Source organism: Hippocampus bargibanti, linkage group LG12 (genome assembly GCF_051943395.1).
Source record: "Hippocampus bargibanti isolate YZ-2025 linkage group LG12, ASM5194339v1, whole genome shotgun sequence".
NCBI classification, from domain to species: domain Eukaryota; kingdom Metazoa; phylum Chordata; class Actinopteri; order Syngnathiformes; family Syngnathidae; genus Hippocampus; species Hippocampus bargibanti.
The window spans coordinates 8092296-8112037 of NC_142745.1; the positions used below are offsets into that span (position 1 = coordinate 8092296).

At 42.0% G+C, this 19742-nt stretch overlaps 3 protein-coding genes across 3 annotated transcripts; 1 reads left to right on the forward strand and 2 right to left on the reverse strand.

Annotated features, from left to right (window-relative positions):
• Positions 1 to 456: 456 nt before the first annotated feature.
• nelfcd (negative elongation factor complex member C/D) lies at positions 457 to 8858 on the forward strand. Its single transcript, XM_089010625.1, has 15 exons — positions 457 to 753; positions 1514 to 1626; positions 1862 to 1971; positions 2072 to 2181; positions 2369 to 2476; positions 3219 to 3371; positions 3507 to 3637; positions 3837 to 4002; positions 4920 to 5054; positions 5131 to 5270; positions 7055 to 7169; positions 7244 to 7339; positions 7415 to 7555; positions 8349 to 8478; positions 8570 to 8858. The coding sequence occupies exons 1-15, from the start codon at positions 697 to 699 to the stop codon at positions 8602 to 8604; spliced, it is 1740 nt and encodes a 579-aa protein (XP_088866751.1). The 5' UTR covers positions 457 to 696; the 3' UTR covers positions 8605 to 8858.
• Positions 8859 to 8866: 8 nt separating this feature from the next.
• ctsz (cathepsin Z) lies at positions 8867 to 12170 on the reverse strand. The gene is made up of 6 exons (XM_089010626.1): positions 11975 to 12170; positions 11118 to 11281; positions 10069 to 10248; positions 9835 to 9985; positions 9377 to 9539; positions 8867 to 9303 (listed from the first exon to the last, which is right to left on the reverse strand). Exons 1-6 carry the CDS (start codon positions 12097 to 12099, stop codon positions 9175 to 9177), a joined length of 912 nt encoding a protein of 303 aa, XP_088866752.1. The 5' UTR covers positions 12100 to 12170; the 3' UTR covers positions 8867 to 9174.
• Positions 12171 to 13239: 1069 nt separating this feature from the next.
• npepl1 (aminopeptidase like 1) lies at positions 13240 to 19335 on the reverse strand. The gene is made up of 12 exons (XM_089009711.1): positions 19163 to 19335; positions 18106 to 18291; positions 17811 to 17981; positions 17460 to 17549; positions 17312 to 17393; positions 15885 to 16027; positions 14908 to 14985; positions 14736 to 14836; positions 14533 to 14656; positions 13874 to 14050; positions 13645 to 13755; positions 13240 to 13555 (listed from the first exon to the last, which is right to left on the reverse strand). The coding sequence occupies exons 1-12, from the start codon at positions 19310 to 19312 to the stop codon at positions 13397 to 13399; spliced, it is 1572 nt and encodes a 523-aa protein (XP_088865837.1). The 5' UTR covers positions 19313 to 19335; the 3' UTR covers positions 13240 to 13396.
• Positions 19336 to 19742: the final 407 nt, after the last annotated feature.

The window sequence follows — 19742 nt, forward strand, 5'->3', positions numbered from 1 at the left end:
TTCTGTTTAAGGTCCAGAATCATTAGATACATTTTCCCCTTTAAATAAGTGTTGGATGTATTATGATGTGAATACCATGAGTTTTTGTGGTGTGTTCATTTGACATTCTAGATTAATTTTCGTGGGTGTGTGTAAAAGCGATTGGATTTTATACTTATTTTTCCAGTCAAATGCAGTACAGTACACTACAATTGGCCTCACCTCTCATCACCGTTCTCATTCGTGCACCAGACAGTGTGTTACGCTCAATTTGTCGAGGCATTTTTTACGAAATTAATGCTTAATTTTTTGAGATGCGTGTGCATTGATGAGGCCACGCTAGGCTAGGGCCTAAATAAACAAGACAAAAGCCTAGTGACTAGGCTTTTGTCTTGTTTATTTATGTACATTCCAAACATGTTTACACACCATTATTACATAATTAGAATAATGTCTCTCGAGGTGACTCCCCCAAAATAAAGAATGTAAATTTAGTGCGCCCGTAACGACTTCGTTCTAATCGTAGTGAGCTAAATTGTGCCTGATAAGACAAAATCGGGAAAACATAGTTCCATAGTTTACCATTCGCCATTTTCTTCCGGTTGTTATTAGCCACCTGGCTAGCTCATTCATAGATCGTCAGTGTTTCCCGTGGTAAGGATACAGACTACGAATTACTATAATTGCTTAAAAATCTACTCACTTGTTCCCGTCAACATGGACGAGGAATATTATAGTGGCGCTGGCGACTGGGAAGGCCCGGACGCTAACACGGTAAGACTTGTTACTGTTTGGCTGATGATTATGAGCTAACAGGCCAATTGAATAGGAACAACAGTCAACGATGTCGTTTTACATCAGCCGTACAATTGTTCAGGTATGGTGGATTCATAATAGAAAAAGTTCGTTTGCTATGAGGTGGGCATTCTCAATTGCATTAATTTTTTTACAACCTTACACATTCAAGCTGACCAAGATAAATTACTTTAAAACTTTTCTCCGCCATTAATGTGACCTATGTCTCGCACTACTAAATGGGGATACATTTTTTGGAGAAGTGAAGTGAAAAAAAAAAACAGGATTAATGCGATTGCACGCGTGTGCACGCGTGTTGCACACGTTGTTGTGCACGAGAATGTACTTACGTTCGGTGCCCTGCAACTGACTGGAGAACAATTCCGCCCGAAGTCAGCCGGGATAGTTTCAGGTCCGACGCTGTTCAGGATAAGCGGTGTTGAAAAATGGATGGATGTGCAACTCAGTGCTAAATGAGGCTCGGCACGCGCCCGTCCCCCTTTTGAAGTGCCTCTAATGAACCACCATCGCTATTCATCTGTTGTAGTTTGATTTTCCTGACATTTGTGCATTCAAATTTTACATCCCAAGACATAGTCCGTGACGCTTCCTCTGTATTTTTTATATTCACTTCAGTTGTATAGAAGTGACATGACAATAGTGGACAAAGTTGCTCTAAGTTTTCACATTACAAATGATCTCAAAAACATAAAAATAGCCTTCCATTTTATTTTTCCAGGAGGATGTGTATGTTGATGTTGAAAATTTGGGGAAAATCCAGGAGGATTGTCTGAAGAAATTTTCCAGCAGGGATTACATCATGGAGCCTGCCATTTTCAACACCCTCAAAATGTATGTACTTCTCTTTTTTTCATGCAAGATGTGAAATGTTTTCCTTTATAACACCAATTCTAAAATTGGGTGGCTTGCAGTCCAGGGTGTACCCCAAAGTTACCACAAAGTTAGCTGGGATAGGCTCCAGCACACATACGACCCATTGAGGAAAAGCATATTATAAAATGGATAGATAGTTCCTAAAATATAATAAGGGAAATAAAGTTAAGCTACTCTTGTATTTTTATCACAGGTATTTCCAGGCGGGTGGTTCTCCAGAACACGTCATCCAGCTTTTGTCAGAAAACTACTCTGCCGTCGCTCAGACCGTAAACCTTTTGGCAGAGTGGCTCATCCAGATGGGTCGGTCGCTCCTCCCGTCTTGCCTTTGCTTCTCTACACCGCCCATGTTGTGGGCTTTGTTCAGTTCAGTTTTGCTTGATTTTTTTTATGTGCTTTCCAGGGGTTGAGCCCGCGCAGGTACAAGAACGAGTTGAGAATCATCTCAAGAGTCTGCTGATAAAGCACTTTGACCCACAAAAAGCAGATTCCATTTTCACCGTAGAGGGCGAGGTACCAATTCATTAATAATGCATTCAAGTCGCCTTCCTAAAATAATGACATCTGCTTTGAAATGGTTTAACCACGGTCCACGGATTCCATTGTTATTTTTTTTACGTGGATGTGTGAGATAAATTTCTAGCTCACAATCAAGCACAATCAAATTGAAAAGTGGATGAGATTCAGAATGTGTTTGTAGACTCCGGCTTGGCTGGAACAGATGATTGCTCACACGACGTGGCGAGACCTCTTCTACAAGCTTGCTGAGGCTCATCCTGACTGTCTGATGCTCAACTTTACTGTGAAGGTATCCATTTTGTACAGTGATACCTCATTTTACAAACTTAATTGGTTCCCAGAAAGTGTGTGTAAGGCAAAAAGTGTATCTTCCAAACATTAATTTCCCATAGGAAACCATTAAAAATGAGAATAATCCGTTTCCAAGAAGCCCATAAAACATAATTTTCTACTAAATAAGCCTTAAAACTACGCAACATATACCTTATTTTATGTATAATAAATGTGCTATTGTATTGTAATTAAAGAAATAAACGGAACTGTATAATAAAGTTGTTTTATTTACCTTTGTGATGCTCGCTTTCCTTATGCTCGTAATTTTATATCGAAATTTTAATTTTAAATCGTAATTGTCTTGTGTTTCCTCTACGGTTTAACACTAGCCTGTGGTGGGGTCTTTTTCGGTCCCAAAAAAGCAAAAGTATTTCACTCGAAAACAAACCATGTCTGCACTATGAGAAAGGGTGTTGTGGAAAAGTAGTCCGGCAGCCACGGTGGCGCTGTTCAGCTGTGTGGTTTGGTGTTCTTCCACTGAAAACTAGTCCGCCAACCACCTCCATGTGTTTCCCCAAAACTAGTTCGTATGCCAAGGTTATATTCTCGCGAATTTAATGTTCGTAAGGCGAAATGTTCATTAGCTAAAGCGTTCGTAAGATGAGGTATCACTGTATTTGTATATTTTTGAATCGTCATAATTTGTGGATAGAGAGATTCAGTCAAATCCAGTTGTAAAAGAAACATGTTTTGTGTAGCTGATTTCAGACGCAGGCTACCAGGGCGAGATCACTAGTGTGTCGACGGCGTGCCAGCAACTGGAGGTTTTCTCTCGTGTGTTGAGGACATCTTTAGCCACACTGCTAGATGGAGGAGAGGAGAACCTTGAAAAGAACTTGCCTGAATTTGCTGTAAGGCCCATTTAGATAATTCCCCACAGCGTGGAGGATCCTGTTGTATCTATATGTGACATTTTGACTAGTTGTTCTTTCTTTTTGTCTTCTTTACTCCCACTTCCCTGATTTTTTTCGGGGGGTGTCATCTAGAAAATGGTGTGTCACGGTGAGCACACATACCTCTTCGCTCAGGCTATGATGTCCATACTGGCTCAGGAGGAGCAAGGCGGATCTGCTGTACGCCGGATTGGTCAGGAGGTGCAGAAGTCGGCTCACAAGAGGTACAAATATCCCAGACAGACACCAATAGATTGATATGTCATCCATTTACGCAATAGAAATCCATTTCACTTGACTAAAATAAAATAAAAGAAGAAGAAACACAAAGGTAAAATTGCCAATTTAATCCTGGCTTTAATCTTGTCAGTTGAACATTATATTTGGTGCATCTACTCATTGCGTCGTCTCGTGTCACGTCAGGGGTCACGATGCCAGTCAGATCACGCTGGCGCTGGGTACGGCAGCAGCCTACCCTCGCGCCTGCCAGGCGCTGGGCGCCATGTTGTCCAAAGGAGCCCTGAATCCCGCTGATATCACCGTGCTGTTTAAAATGTTCAGTAGCATGGACCCGCCTCCTGTGGAGCTGGTGAGGAAATTCTGCAATGACATCGTAGCATCATGAGAAACTTTGAATTGATCTTCCATTTTGAACCAGCCTTTTTTTCCACTGCAAATTTAATTCATTCAATTTACAGACGCTCCCCAACTTCCGAACATTCCAGTTACGAATAACGGCACATACGAACATTTTTGCAGGTATAGTGCGGCGAAAAATGTTCGGACAGACATGCTGTAAGTTAGATTTTGTGTTGGCGCCTTTTCCGGCTGAGCTCACGTGCGATTAGCTGTGTAGAGAATGTGGGCGGTTCCTGGTTGACACTCCATGAGGACGCGATGCATAACAAATAGTAATGGTTGCTAATTCAGTAATTAGGTGCCAGCAGCTTCAGTAATGACTTACTAAAGACCCAAGGATATATGTCGTCATACAACAATAGGTGTGAATTTATTTTATGACTGTTAGAGCGTCTGCGTTTTATACTTTCCCGTTCAGTGTTTGACTTAAACATACATTCCATACAAAATACAGGTAACATCCGACTTAGGACCGAGTTCCGCTCCGACCAATCGGGCGTAAGTCGAAGTGGTCGTAACTCGAAATCCATTCAAAATGTTGAATAGAGACTCGGAGGCTAAATAACACGCAACCCCCCGCCCCCTCTGGTGCCATCACACAGTCGATTGCTAGCGCGGCCTGCTAGCGCGTTGCGGTGCCAAGCGTAGAATTAATATTAAAAAAAATAGGGTCTGGAGGTCATGGTCGTAAGTATGGGTGGTCGTAAGTATGTTACCTGTATCGCACTGAAGCAACTTACGAACAAATTCACCTTACAAACGACCACTCGGAACATATCTCGTTCGTAAGGTGGGGAGCGTCTGTACATTGGAAGAATCAAGGCTTTCGATTTGCTGATGAGAATTCTCCGTTTCTCATTCCTCCAGATCAGAGTGCCTGCTTTTCTGGACCTGTTCATGCATTCACTCTTTAAACCTGGCTCCAAGATCAACCAAGACCACAAACACAAATATATCCACATTTTAGCCTACGCTGCCAGTGTGGTGGAGACGTGGAAAAAGGTTTCAATCTCTCACCGTCGTGTTTGGAAAAACGAAATGCTCAGAGCCAAACTGATCTTTTCCATTGGGGTCTCAGAACAAGCGAGTGAACATCAACAAGGACGAGCTGAAATCATCGTCCAAGGCCATCGAGACGGTGCACAACCATTGCTGTAATGAAAACAAAGGCGCTACAGAGTTGGTGGCTGAACTCGGAACGCTGTACCAGTGCATACGGTGGGTGGAAAACGTCAGCTCAACGTGGGTTAGCAGCTAGCTGCTGGTTGCAGACAATAAATAAATAACAAGCTCTAAAAAAAACAAGACCAAATAAAAACACACAAACATGAAAAATCCCAAATTATTCTTACCTTGTTACTCAAAAATCAATTGCCGTTGACTCATTCACTGCCATTGCCGAATTTATTCGGGAATTGAAAATATGACATTGGTTTTTCTCGTGGGGGTGCCGATAAAGGGATGGTCAGACCTCTAGCAATGTTTTTTTTTTTTTTCTCTCTCTCCCGAGGGGGCAGCATTTGCCTTTTGGACAGCCGCCCCCATTTCAAGCTCAGATAACTCCAGACCCATATAACTTCGGAATTAACTCTTTTTTTCTGATGAAAGAAAATAGTCTATGGTTTCATACGCTGCATTGAATGTTTATGTAGTCCTAAAACTCAATATTCTGTGGGTCGCGCAATTTGATTGTAAAAATGACAAAAACCCTGGCACTGAAGTGGACACATTTTAGCACATCGTCTGGCAGTGAATGAGTTAAACATAACACCAGCCTCTACTGTAGCGCCTTATAATGTGGTGTGCCTTATATATGAAAACGTTTTCAAATACAGACACTCCCCTACTTACAAACATTCGAGTTAGGAACAACGGTCTCCAGTTGTACATGTACATACTTTTATAGAGCATATCTTTTATTAAATGTTTATTTTTCATTACAAACCAATACAGGTTACTTATAAAAGCCTTAAAGGACAACCGACATCACTTTTTTGTTTCCTAACTGACATCAGAAAAACGTTTTATAGCATCTAAAATACCAAAAACACGCAGTATGATATTTTTAGTCAAATGCAAAACACCAATAAAAATGACTTAAAGTGTCCAAAATCTGCAAAAAAATGAACCCAGAAGTGGCCAGTTTCAGAAGGTCCCGCCCCCTTGTTCGTGGCGTCACCCCAAGACGTTTTGCCTTGCTGGAGAATCAAAACAATGGCTTCAGATTCGGAGAATATGCCTTCTTATTACTCATCCAGTTATGAATATGATTCAAATAGTTCTGAAGAGGAAAGCATACATGTTTGCAATCGATTAAAGAATTTATTCCGTGCCATTTTGAGGCAATAGGGGGGAAATGTAGCACTAAAAAAGAGGCAGAAAATGGCGACAAAGCTCCGTGTAAGGAATTAATCAGCCCGTTTCCACAGGCTTTCCTTACATGGAGCTTTGTCGCCCTCTTCTGCCTCTTTTTGGTGCAACGCGTAGTTTTCAGACCAAACAAGTACAGCAAAATGCATTGACGTGATGGAAGGACTGCTACAATGTGTCCTTTTTTCGGCCAGGGGCGTTCCTTCAGTGACGTAGGGTGAGGACTCGTCACCAACTCAAAAACAAGACTTCCGGAATGTTCAGCGCGAGTCTTAAAACGTAAAGTATAGCTATATGCGGTGGAATCTTTGTAAAATATGCTCAGTAGAAGTCATTTGAAGCCATTTTGCAAGTTATGGACACAACTTGTCCGGAGACGTCGGTTGTCCTTTAAACATACATTCCATACAAAATATAACGCTGAAGCAACTTACGAACAAATTCAACTTACAAATGACTGTTCGGAACGAACTTGTTTATGTCGTCCTAAAACTATATTTTGTGGGTTCTGCAATTTCAGTGACAATGACAATGACAAAAACCCTGGCACTGGAAAGGACACATTTTTTGCACATCGTCTGGGTGTGAATGAATTAATCACTGGGTGGCTTTGGTTGTTCTGGTGCCCTCAGATTCCCAGTGGTGGCGATGGGGGTTTTGAAATGGGTGGACTGGACCGTGTCGGAGCCCCGCTACTTTCAGCTGCAAACGGATCACACGCCGGTCCACTTAGCTCTGCTGGATGAGGTACCGACAGAGAGTTTGAAGTCTTTTTCTAAACAGCTAGCTAGCTAACCGCGGCGTTCCTTTTCCCCCGGCAGATCTGCACGTGTCACCAGCTGCTGCATCCTCAAGTTCTCCAGCTGCTCATCAAGCTCTTTGAGACCGAACATTCGCAGCTCGATGTCATGGAGCAGGTGTGTGGGCGTCTCTTCTGGTTCAAACACTTCAGGTATTCTCAAATGACAACAAACTTTTGATTTTGCTTCCAGTTGGAGCTCAAAAAGACCCTCCTGGACCGCATGGTTCACCTGTTGAGTCGTGGTTATGTTCTACCCGTGGTTGGCTACATTCGCAAGTGTCTGGAGAAGCTCAACACGGACATCTCCCTTATTCGCTATTTTGTCACCGAGGTAACGATTCCAATGGGGAGAAATTGAAATGTCGGCTCTGTTATTCTCACTACAAAAAAAGGGCAAACCGCGGATATGCACGTTTGTAAATATGAAATAGTCATTTGTTAAGGGGTGGCTAAATAATTTAGAGCACAAACGTTTATATTGTATTTTAAGTTTCTGCAATGTGACGGAATTTGGCCTCTTCTTGGTGATGTGTAAATTAGTGGCGGGCTGTGGATTTCATTGCTAGGCCTTCAGTAGTGCTAGCCTGAATCAATCGTGACTGAAAAAAAGTGTGGTGTGATTTAATGCAAGTCCGTTAGAGGGTAGCATTAGCCAGGAAATAACTGACCTTAATGACGTCCATTTTTTGCTTAAAAAATCCGTCTCGAAAATGGCTTTAACAGGTAATCTCCAACCAAATCCATTTCTTCTCTTCCTTCAGCCATTTTGGGTTAAAAAAAACTGCTATTAAATCAACACAATATACATTATATACAAATGTATAATATACATTTATATTATTATTATATGCATATTAGCATATTTGACAAAAAAGGTGACTTTGACATGCAGCTTGCTACTGATACAGTGTGCTAGCGTTGGCCAGTAGGGGAAAAGTAATGAAAAGCTTAAAGACAATTTGCAATTATTTAATCAGAATTCATGGACAAAATATAATTAACATCAGTCCCTCATTCAGATATTTGTAGGACAGCACAGAAGGCTTTGCAGGCCTTGACGTTCCGCCACTGGTGTAAATATATTTACATAATAATTTTGAATAAAACTGACTATCCTTACAAAGGTTCTGGACGTGATCGCACCTCCGTACACGTCAGATTTCGTGCAGCTCTTCTTGCCCATCCTGGAGAACGACAGCATCGCCGGAACAATCCGAACAGAAGGAGAACACGACCCCGTCGCAGAGTTCATCGGTATGCCCGTAGCCCTCTCCGCCCTAAAACTTGCCAAACTACATTTTGCCATCTTGATTTTGGAAACTAACACATTGTTTTATTTTTCCAGCTCATTGCAAGTCAAATTTCATCATGATAAATTGAGGATGTTGTGTACCGCCCGTAAAGAGCTGATGACAAAGCGCAACATTTTGGACTGACCAGTCTTGATGATGCAAACTTGGGACTTTTGTGGCCATTGAGGTCAGCTTGGAGCTGTTCCGAGATGCTGTAGCTTCATTTCAGCGCAGTGAGTGAAAAAATAGCCACACAAGTATCACTTTGAAGACTGACACATTTTCAGCAGTATCATAGTGCGGAGGAAAAAAAAAATAAAGTCACACTTTGTATATTGTAAATGCACACTTTAATCACCTGTGAAGAACTCACAGCAGCACAATGTGACTGTGTGTGGTTCACCAAGACTTTTATAAATATGTGACTGATTTTTATTGTAAGATGCAAACGTGTTTTATTTTCTATCGAGGGTAATTTTTACTACCGTCACCTCGATCGTGTAAAAAAAAAAAAACAAATAGACTGTTCAACAGTCTTAGAATCACAACAAAACCAACCATTTGGCACTCTAATTTAAAATGGATTTAAAAAGAAAAGAATAACATGTTCCCTTTTTTTAGGTAATGATTAAAACTGAATCAAGAGTCCTGAAGCGATCTAGACGTCGTAGTCTTTCGGGACAATCGGGTCTCCGTAGGCACAATCCGTCTCCAATGCTAGGTTGTAGGAACTTCCACTTCCTCCCTTGTAGGCGCTGGTGACGATCCTGAGCCAGCCCTTCTCCCCCTGATGAAATGATATTTTTATACACGAGACCACCACGTGCGCTCATGATTTGACTTTGGAGACAAGCGCTTACCCACGGCTCTCCCCAAGAGTTGCGTACGATCCAGTACTCCACGCCGTTTTCCACTCCCCATCCCGCCACTGACACAATGTGATTTATGGAGGGGTCTTCATAGTACTCGGAATAGAGACCGCCGTTGTAGCTGTCCAGTGCGTCCGTTGCCATGATACCACAGCTAAAAATCACAAATTTGTTGTAACGATATCGCTCTGCGATCCTTCTACAGGTGCAATTCAATCCATTTGAATATGCGTAAAAACAAAACAAGCCGGCTGCCATTTTCTTCACTCGTCACTCATTGTGGCAGCTCCGTGTGTATCCCAAAAAAATAGTTCGTATGCCAAGGTAAAATTTTCATAAATTAAAATTTTATAAACCGAAAAGTTCGTAAAGCAAGATATCGCTGTACTATAATTCCTTGGTGCCAAAGCAATACTCTTATATTAAAATTCTGATTTCAGTCAACCAACCTGATTGGTCCGCGGGCATAGATTTCAGCCATCATCTTCTCCCTCCCGCTGACCTCCCCGTAATCGCCGACTTTCCACAGGGTGTAGTTCTTCACAACATTGCAAACGCCGAAGGTGGTACAGGTGCCGCACTCGTTGAATGGTTTACATTCTACGGAAGATGGATGGCAGAGTATAAAACGGGGGCTTGAGGGCCCGGGCACGCTCGGTCGCTGTCACTCAAGAGAGCCTCACTCTGGTCTTTGGCCTGGTAGTTATTGCACGTCTCATCCGGGATGCCGTGGGTGTTGGCGTATTCCCACACTCCGCCGTGATCGCCACCGTGACAACTGCCGGCTCCTCCGCAGTCCACCACGTGCTGCACGGAGAGGTAGGCGGACGGCCATGCTCCTTTCCGCTTAATATTGATGCGATCTGAAAATGTATTTAAAAAAATGCCTTGAGTGACAACTTCTTGAATACAGATGCTCCCCAGCTTACGAACAAAATACCTTCCGAGTGGTCGTTCGTAAGGTGAATTTGTTCGCAAGTTGCTTTAGTGTTACATTTTGGATGGAATGTATGTTTAAAACTTATGTAAGTATGTTTAAGATGTATCTAAGTATGTTTAAAGGACAACCGACACCATTTTTTGTTTCCTAACTGACATCAGAGATACGTTTCGTAGCACCCAAAACACGCAGGCTGATATTTTTAGTCAAATGCAAAACACCAATAAAAATGAGTTAGTGTCACAAAACTACTTCAAAATGACCCCGGATATGTCAAGTTTCAGAAGGTCCCGCCCCCTTGTTCATGACATCACGCCAGGACGTCTTTGCCTTGCTGGAGAATCAAAACAATGGCTTCAGATTCAGAGAAGATGCTTTCTTGTTACGCATCCAGTTATGAATATGATTCAAATAGTTCTGAAGAGGAAAGCATAAATGTTTGCAATTGCTTGAAGAAGTCCTTCCAGATCAATTCCAGCCGTCAGGACTCCAATGTAGCGTCCCAGAAAATGTACAAGATGGCGCCCAAGCTCTGTTGGAAATGGGCTGATTTGTCTGCTGGGAATTTGTATCAAATAGTCTTGGCGCAACACACGATTCACCATCGCCATCTTTGTAAACTACGCTCAGTAGAAGTCATTTGAAGTGATTTTACAAATTATGGACACAGCTTGTCCGGAGGTGTCGGTTGTCCTTTAAGGAGATGGCCATTTTGTCACTTGCTGATGGATGAAAACAAAATCATTTCATAACGATAATGTGTTTAACCCAAGAAGAGAAGATAGGTCCAACCTGCCATTGCGCTGGTGCTGCCATGAGCCCAACATGAGCCGCAGTACTGAGGAATGTGCTGGTTGCGAGTGGTGCTAACGTAGTTGATCCCATTGACGTTCCTCCAGTCCCACGACTTGGGCAGAGCAGAGATGTTTAAATACTCGTGTGGGTGAGGGGATGTCCTGAAAATACAAACACACAGGCGGAATTTTTATGTCGGGCGAAATTATTTGAAGAACCACCATTGCCTTAAAGTAATTATTTCTAAAATGGCATGTTTGTGTTTTTTTTTTTTTCAAAATCAGATATGCTGTGCCTGTAAAACTAAATGTGATGTCCCTTTGATTGATAGGCCCTATCAATCAAAGGGACAGCACATTTAGTGCCCTATCAATCAATGATAAGGCACTTTTCGACCACTCAACCATCCCCCCTTACCCCTACAGGATTATGTATAAAACACAGCTAGTTGATTGGGTCGTGGACTTTGTACAGAGAATTGAAATAGAATAGAAATTTGCATTGAGTGATCTGATCATTTGCTTTGTGATACACGATACAATGAAGCATATTTTGATCTGTTTAATATGGCAGCGCGAGGACCTAATAGGAAAACAATCATTTCAATTCTTATTTTCTTCCAGTATTATACACAAAATAACACATTACCACCAAATTATTAAACAAATGATTCGCCAATCCCCGTTTGCGTTCCAATTAGAAAAAAAATAAGCGCTGTTATTCAAAGATATGTTTTACATTTGATCACTCCATGTGATGAGTGTCCAGTGTTGTCGCTTCGAACTCGTGACTTTGACGTGTTAGCCAGGACGCGAAGTATGTCGGAAAAACACATCTTAAAACATAAAATTTACCTCAGTCCAAAGCTCTTGTTCCTCGGCGCGGGGACATAACAAGGTTCTTTCTTGTTAAAATACAGCCCGGCTGACACGGCAGACAAACAGACGGAAAATAACGCAAGAGACGCCGCGTTGGCCATTTGGAAGAGCCGCTCAGTAGCCGGTCAGTAACTTTTCGGAGCGACTTGTTTCTGCCGATGTCACGTGACACTGAATCACTGCATCGTCAGAGCATCAGATTGGTTTAACGACTTCTGCAGCGCCAACTAGTGGCTTGTCAAACAACTACAGTAAAGCCGTGTTGAAGTTCTTGTCTAAAAACTATGGTAGAAGGAAATACGTAGTGGTCCAAGTCCTGTGGAGGAAATTTACGACTTATTTATTTAGGAGGTGAATGATGAAACACCTTTATTGACATATTAAAAAGGCTGAACTTTAAAAGTACATGTAAATAATAAAATTCTGATATGAAATGGAAATTCATTGTTCAAGGTATGCCACAAACGGCATACAGTACTGTACAGTACATAAAGCCTTCATTTTATTCAAAAGATGACCGTGTGTGAGGTGCGCCTTATATGCGAAGTAATATTGAGCCGCAATAGATTCTGCAACTATTGTCAGGGGCTACCGACTTCATCTCCCCTTGTAGTGCATAACACCAGCCTCTGTGACATATTTGGAAATATTTTATATATTACATTTCGAAAACCTTTCTGTATAAATATATTTCACAAACTTGTGCCCATTTCACGGTGAGATCAGAGCATTGTCATCAAATGGTGAGTATAGTTTTTGCTTTTTTGAATGTTGCTGTGCCGACTACAATTTTGTGTTTGGGAGCCTTTTTTACTGAGCGAGTTGCTTGTTCTGTAGCCACAAAGGGACATAAGTCTTGTGCCGGTCCCAAGCCCGGATAAATACGTAGGGTTGTGTCAGGAAGGGCATCCGACGTAAAAGCTTGGCCAAAACAAACATGCGGATCAAACCTCTAAAGATGGAGGGCACTGATTTGCTGTGGCGACCCCTTGAGGGGAAAAGCCGAAAGGAAAATATATTTGGAAAACATTTATGTACCGGTAACATCCGACTTACGACCGGCTCGACTTACAACCACTTTTTCATTCATTTCATTATACATGGATTTTTTTTTTAAAGTACACCATTCATTGGCGGTGTGCCGGAAAATATGGTACTTTGCTCTGATTTAAACAGTACTATTTAAATTATTCTGGAACAATATTTGAATTGCAGTGAATAGAGCTCAGGCGACATGAACGTTCATTTCATTTCTTTAATTCAGTGAAGTCAAATGGACTCAAACACACTTGCAGTTTAAAAGATTAACCGAAAGTGACTGAACATTTGCTTTAAGTTTTAAGGGTGTGATGGTGGCATCAGAGTGCTTCAGAGCTTGCGACGGCACCGTCGTCTCTCCTATACCAGCCGTCTCCTTTTGCAATCCTGCTCCATCTGCTCTTCTAACATGTTAGAGGCAGCACCCAGAGGAGACACTTGGTTCAGCATGGAATCTTCAGAAGCCTGACCAAACAGGGCCATGAGGAGAGCGACTCCGAATCCTGTGGCTCGCTCCCCCTGCCAAGGCAAGTACAAGGCTCACACTGGCTGCTTTCAATTGATTACCACTTCAATTTTTTTAAGAACATGGAGCACTTGGTACTCACAGCATGAACAGGAGATGCGATGTCAATGTGGACCCACACGCCGGGCCAATCAAAGCCCAAATGCGACACGATGAAGAGGCCGGCGCAAGAGCTCTGAGCGTTTTCACGGTCCTGATAATATAAAACATAAAAATTAAAAGTGGCAATTTTGTCATATATCCAGTGTGGCGTGTGAAGTTGCAAGCATGAAAAATATTTTTAAGTTGAAGTTGCCATCCATCTTACTCACAGACACGGAATTTTTCATATCAGCGAGAGCAGAAGCAAATTCGGTGAAGTGCAGTTCAGGGCAGTAAACCAGAGGGTGGGCAAGGTCACCGCTGCTGCGTCCGGCACGCACGCACGCCGTCTCCCACTGCTCGCTGTTAGTCATCACGGCTGCGTGGTGCTTACCTGTAGAAATCCCCTAGACAATTCCCCCCCACAAAGAAAAAAAATGTGAATATTGATATTAGTGTTTGATAGAGAATAGACAGAATAGAACTTATCATACTGAAAATCATGCTGTTGTATGCTTGGTTGGCTAAACACAAGGCCCACAAAGGAAGCACAGAAAATCTGGGGGGGTCAATCTGAGGTGAACAGTCACATCCTGTTAAACTGTCATCCTCAGGTAGGACATCTGTCCTTGGGCAGAATTTAGGACTTTGTAAACTCCTTCACGGGAAGAGCTCATTAGCCTAGTAACAAATCTATCAGTTCATGGAAAGACAACCCATTAAAATGTCTACCTTCTGTTGGTTTATGGATCTTGGTGCTTGGGACATCCAGGGGCGTGGTATTCAAATCAAGAACACTGTGTTTTACTCATGCATCACATGTAATGTTCACAGTGTCCGAATAAATATCTGACAGTGTTTTAGGGTCAACCTGCATTTTTCACCATACCTGTGCACCCGTCAGCGTGGCCATATCGAGAATGATGTCAGCGGACAGATCTTTGCTGGCGTACACAACTCCATCGGCCAGCACCAACCTGCCCTCGGCATCGGTGTTGTTAATCTCCACAGTCCTTAAGAGTTCATTTAGAATAGATCAGCTTCAGTGAACTGCATCAACTTTAATTAACGACTTGGGAGAAACAAGCTTACTTTCCAGAGTAGAGCGTGTGGATATCGTCTGGTCGTGTAGCTGTGGGTCCAACGGCGTTCTCTGCCAGGCAAAACACGGCGTGGAGGTTATCCTTGAAGCCCTGGGACACAAGTGAGAGCTTGTCAGTGAGGTTCCAACGAAACAGCTCGACACCTGTCACAGATAGCGTACCTGTTTGATGGTGGCTTGAAAAGCTCCCAAGATGGCGGCGGCTCCACCACAGTCTCTCTTCATGCCTGGCATTGTGGTCTTTTTTTTGGATTGGGGGGGGGGGGGGGGGGGGGGGGGGGGGGGGGGGCAAAAAGCAAATTATGACTTATTCAGTCAACAATTTCGTACAAGCCAAGTCTCACGATTTGGTCAGGAGACTCGCAATTTTCAACACAATACTCACTTTATAAAGCAATTATTGACGCAATAAAGGCAGTTCATTTTTAAGGTGAAACAAAAGAAAATGTAAAAATCAAAATACATTTTATACTAATTGAATGTACGAATAAACAATTAAAGCATTTTTTGGTTTTATTTACTTATAATTTCCACTTATTTAATGCTCACATTATTGTAACACGCACCACAGAGTCGTGAGTACAAAAATATCTAGCTAGCTAGCTCGCTATCTCACGAGTTATCTAGTAGCTAGCTATTTCGCTAGCTATCTATTAGCTAGATAGCTAGCTATCTATTAGCAAGATAGCTAGCTATCTATTAGCTAGCTTTCTATCCATGAGTAATTCCAAGTTGAGCATATATATATATATATATATATATATATAGTCAGTCAGGACAATAGAAGTAATCAGTGTAGCCGCAGGGAGTAGTCCTCTGCTCCCCTCAACCTGAGAGCAAGGACCAATCATAGTCTGCCACCGCCACGTATGGACAGTAGCGATATGTATATATAGGGCCGAAACTACCAGCAAAAGATTTTAGTTCACTGACGAAGCCTCTTGAATAAGAAGCGAAACGTCCGACACCTTCAAAGAAGTACAGATGACGGCTGAAGAAACCTTTTCATCGATGGACAGCTCCTGTACGACTGTTAGCTTACACAGACGTCAGGTGAATATTATTTGTAAGTGTGCTTTTGTACACATAGCTGAAAACATACATCCTAACAACAAAAAAAAAAAAAATAAATGAAGTACCTTCCCCTTGATGCTGAGTCCCCCAGTGTCATACACGATGCCTTTGCCCACCCACGCAATGGTCTGAGTGGCGCCCTCTGGTGTGTGGCTCAAGATTGCTAATGCAGGCGGATTCTCAGCTGCCTTGCCAACACCATAAATACCTACAAGGACCACAGGTGGTGCACGCAATATGATAGTGGAGGTTAGCGAGCTCCTCTTTGAACATAAGACATAAACACACTGTGCACCGAAGCTGTCACGGTTTCACTTAACAGTCTGTTTGACAGCACGTGGGTTTTTGTCATTTATACTCAAATTGCAGGACCGACAGAATATTGAGGTTTAGGATTACATAAACATTTAATGCAGCGCAAGAAACCTTAGGAATTAACTTTTTTTTCTGATGAAAGAAGAGAGTCTAAGTTATGTGTGGACTAATATGAGGTGCAAGAGGGGCGGCTTTACATAAGGAAAATGCTGCCCCCTCGTTGGAAGGGAAAACCACATAGACAGAGATGTCTGACCAGCGCTTTATCAGCAGCCCCCGCAAGAAAAAACAAAACCCGAACAAATTCGGGAATGGTGCTCCACGTCATACTTTCAATTCTTATTGCAGAACCAAACAAATCCTCTCCTTAAAGGACAACCAACGTCTCCGGACAAGTTGTGTCCTTAATTTGTAAAATGGCGTCAAATGACTTCTACTGAGCGTATTTTAATAAGATTCCACCGCATATAGCTATATTTTACATTTTACATTTTACATATTCCGGAAGTCTTGTTTTTGAGTTGGAGACGAGTCCGTACGTGACGTCACTGAAGGAAAGCCCCTGACCGAAAAAAAGGACACATTGTAGCAGTCCTTCCATCATGTCAACGCATTTTGCTGTGCTTGTTTGGTCTGTAAACATCATGTAGGACCAAAAAGAGCCAGAAGAGGGCGACCAAGCTCCATATAGGGAATTTATCAGCCTGTGGAAACGGGCTGATTAATTCCTCACAGGGAGCTTGGTCGCCATTTTCTGCCTCTTTTCTGGGACGCTACATTACAGTCCAGATGCCTCAAAATGAAACGGAAGGACTTCTTTAATCAATTGCAAACATGTATGCTTTCGTCTTCAGAACTATTTGAATCATATTCATAACTGGATGTGTAACAAGAAAGCATATTCTCCGAATCTGAAGCCATTGTTTTGTTTCTCCAGCAATGCAAGACGTTTTGGCGTGACAACACGAACCGGGGGCGGGACTTTCTGAAAAGGCCCAATTCGCAGCTCAATTTTTTGCAGATTTTGGACACTTTAAGTCATTTTTATTGGTGTTTTGCATTTGAATAAAAATATACTGCGTGTTTTGGGTATTTTAGATGCTATAAAACGTTTTTCTGATGTCAGTTAAGAAACAAAAAAGTGACGTCGGTTGTTCTTTAAATATGGATACATTACCTCCAAAGCCTTTTTCTTTTAGCTCCTCTCCACGAATAATCACAGGAGTAATTCCGAGTCCACTTCCCACTGCTTTGATTTCCTGAAACCAAATGGGAGTCCCTCAGGGTCTTGACAGATTAACAATGCATTCGTTGGTTTTCCTCACATCCAAGAAGTGGTCTGTGTTCATCTCATTACACGGTGTGTCCACAATGCGAGCTGCCAGTCGCACTCCATCTGCAGCATTGGAGAGGCACTAAAAAAAGAATATGAATAAACACATTTTAAAATAACAAAATGGCTGACAACAAGTTTTTTGAAAAGCATTTTGTTGCTTTTTTATTGCCCCCCCCCCCCCTCTGTTTTATTACTTTCCATTAACAAAAATAAGTTGCCTGGGTCAGTCCCATATTTTCACAGAATTTCATAGTATTGATCCGTTCCCTTTGATAGAACCGATCAAAATAAATAAAGACACCAAATATGAAAAACGGGATAGTGTAAATGCAGTCTATACCTGCAGCTCGGCGTCATCCATCCGGTTGTCATCTTGACCAACAATCACAAACTCAACAGTGACGTGCTTCTTCTCGGCCCTGCGTGAGGATGCGGAGCGGCGAGAGAAGATGGGGAATGCTCTAGAAATGGCGCAGGCTGACGCAAACACATCTGAGCGCTCACACACCATCTGCAGAGGAAGGAAAAAAAAGCATCAAGACATTTCCATCCACAGTATGAAACAGATTTTAGTCCCAAATAGTGGCTGATTCGTTTGAAGAGTGTGAGAAAGACGATTCGGTGCAAGTACGGACCACAATGCAGCGATTGTTCCCTCCAGGCAGACATGAGCGGACTAGACGGGAGATAAAATGGGCAGATGAGGGGCTGTTGTGCCTGCTGACCCGCGAAGGAATGGCAGCCACCGCTGCATAGTTGAGGTACAGAGGACAGCTGTCCGTGGGCTTGGGGCTTAAAGTATTCAGTGCTGCCTGCCAAATCTGAAAAATAAAACGAAATAAAAAACAGTACATTACATCGTTTAGTGAAAGAAAAACATGTTGTTGATCAGTAACAACAACCACAAATACTAAGAAAATTTCAGAAGTTAATTGTAATAATACAGGATTTTGGGGGACATGGCCAAAAGGGTGCCAAGTGACATACTTAGGCACGCCGGCATCAATTGGCCCTCTTCCTACTATTGAAAAACATCAACCGTGTGCCTGTGATGTGCACCAATAGACGACGAAATAAGTATATGAGTTACCTATTTTCACTATTTTATACATTGTTTATATTTGGGTGTTATCCTTTACTCTTGCTTACACTTTCAGACTTAAACAGCCTTTTGAAAACGCGTATTCGTGGTTAAATAAAAATAAATAATAAATTGCAGGAGTTCAGAGTATATAATGGATAACTATGTGAGGTACTAAATGACAGAAATCCTTGATCTTAAGGCCACTTATATCCCGTGTGACACAGATTACTTCAACGGTATTTTTAGTGCCTATTTTCACAGAGCACTAACTATTGTCCGTGTCGCAAAACCATCTAGACGAATATTGTGAAATGACATTTACATGTCCGTATGAAATTAATGAATACTGTCGGCGCGAGAATGAAGCAATTCAATATCCCAGCTCGAAAGAAAATGTTAACATTACCAAATTAGATTTTTTTTTTCGAACCAGTGATAAAACAACTGAAAGTGTGATGTCTAGACAACCCTTTTTTAATTAAAGTTGAGTTATCTTGAAGTTCTGTGTCGAGACTCAGCGGCTGGTATGCTCGACACTTAGGTTAGCTCGCCGTGTTAGCTAAGCATTAGCATTAGCAAGCAGTCATCGTCATCATCGTAAGCGTTACCTCTTTGCTGACAACAGGCTGGAGTTTGCCTTTGATTTGTGCCCAGTCAACATGCTGAAGGTTGGTATGCTGTCCGATAATCAGAATCGGACGAGTCTGTGGGTCAGAGTCGCCGGCAGACGCCTTGAACTCCAGCACCACGTTCGCCATTTTTTTGGGGACTAGCTTATGTGCAGCTAATATTTCTTTAAATAGCGGAAACGATACCGGCGACGGCAACTGCGAAAGGACTAAATAAATATAAACATGACAAAAAAGGGTTTAGCAACTCAAAATCAACCGGCTATTTTAAAATATAAAAACGGGCACTTCAATACAGACTATTAGTTTTAAAACATTTAAGAGGGTTTATGTCTCATTAAAATGAAGGACACTGATTCGCAGTGGCGACCCCTGAAGGGAAAAGCCGAAAGGAAAAAAAACCATTTAATACTTTCTTATTGATTATTTAACACACGTTCTATTAATAGATACAATTGTTTAGATAATTTTTAAAACGTAAAATTAACATAAAAATGTGGCAGTTGATGACAAAGGTTTTCTCACCTCTGTTGTCTTGTTGAAAGAAATTACAAGTCAG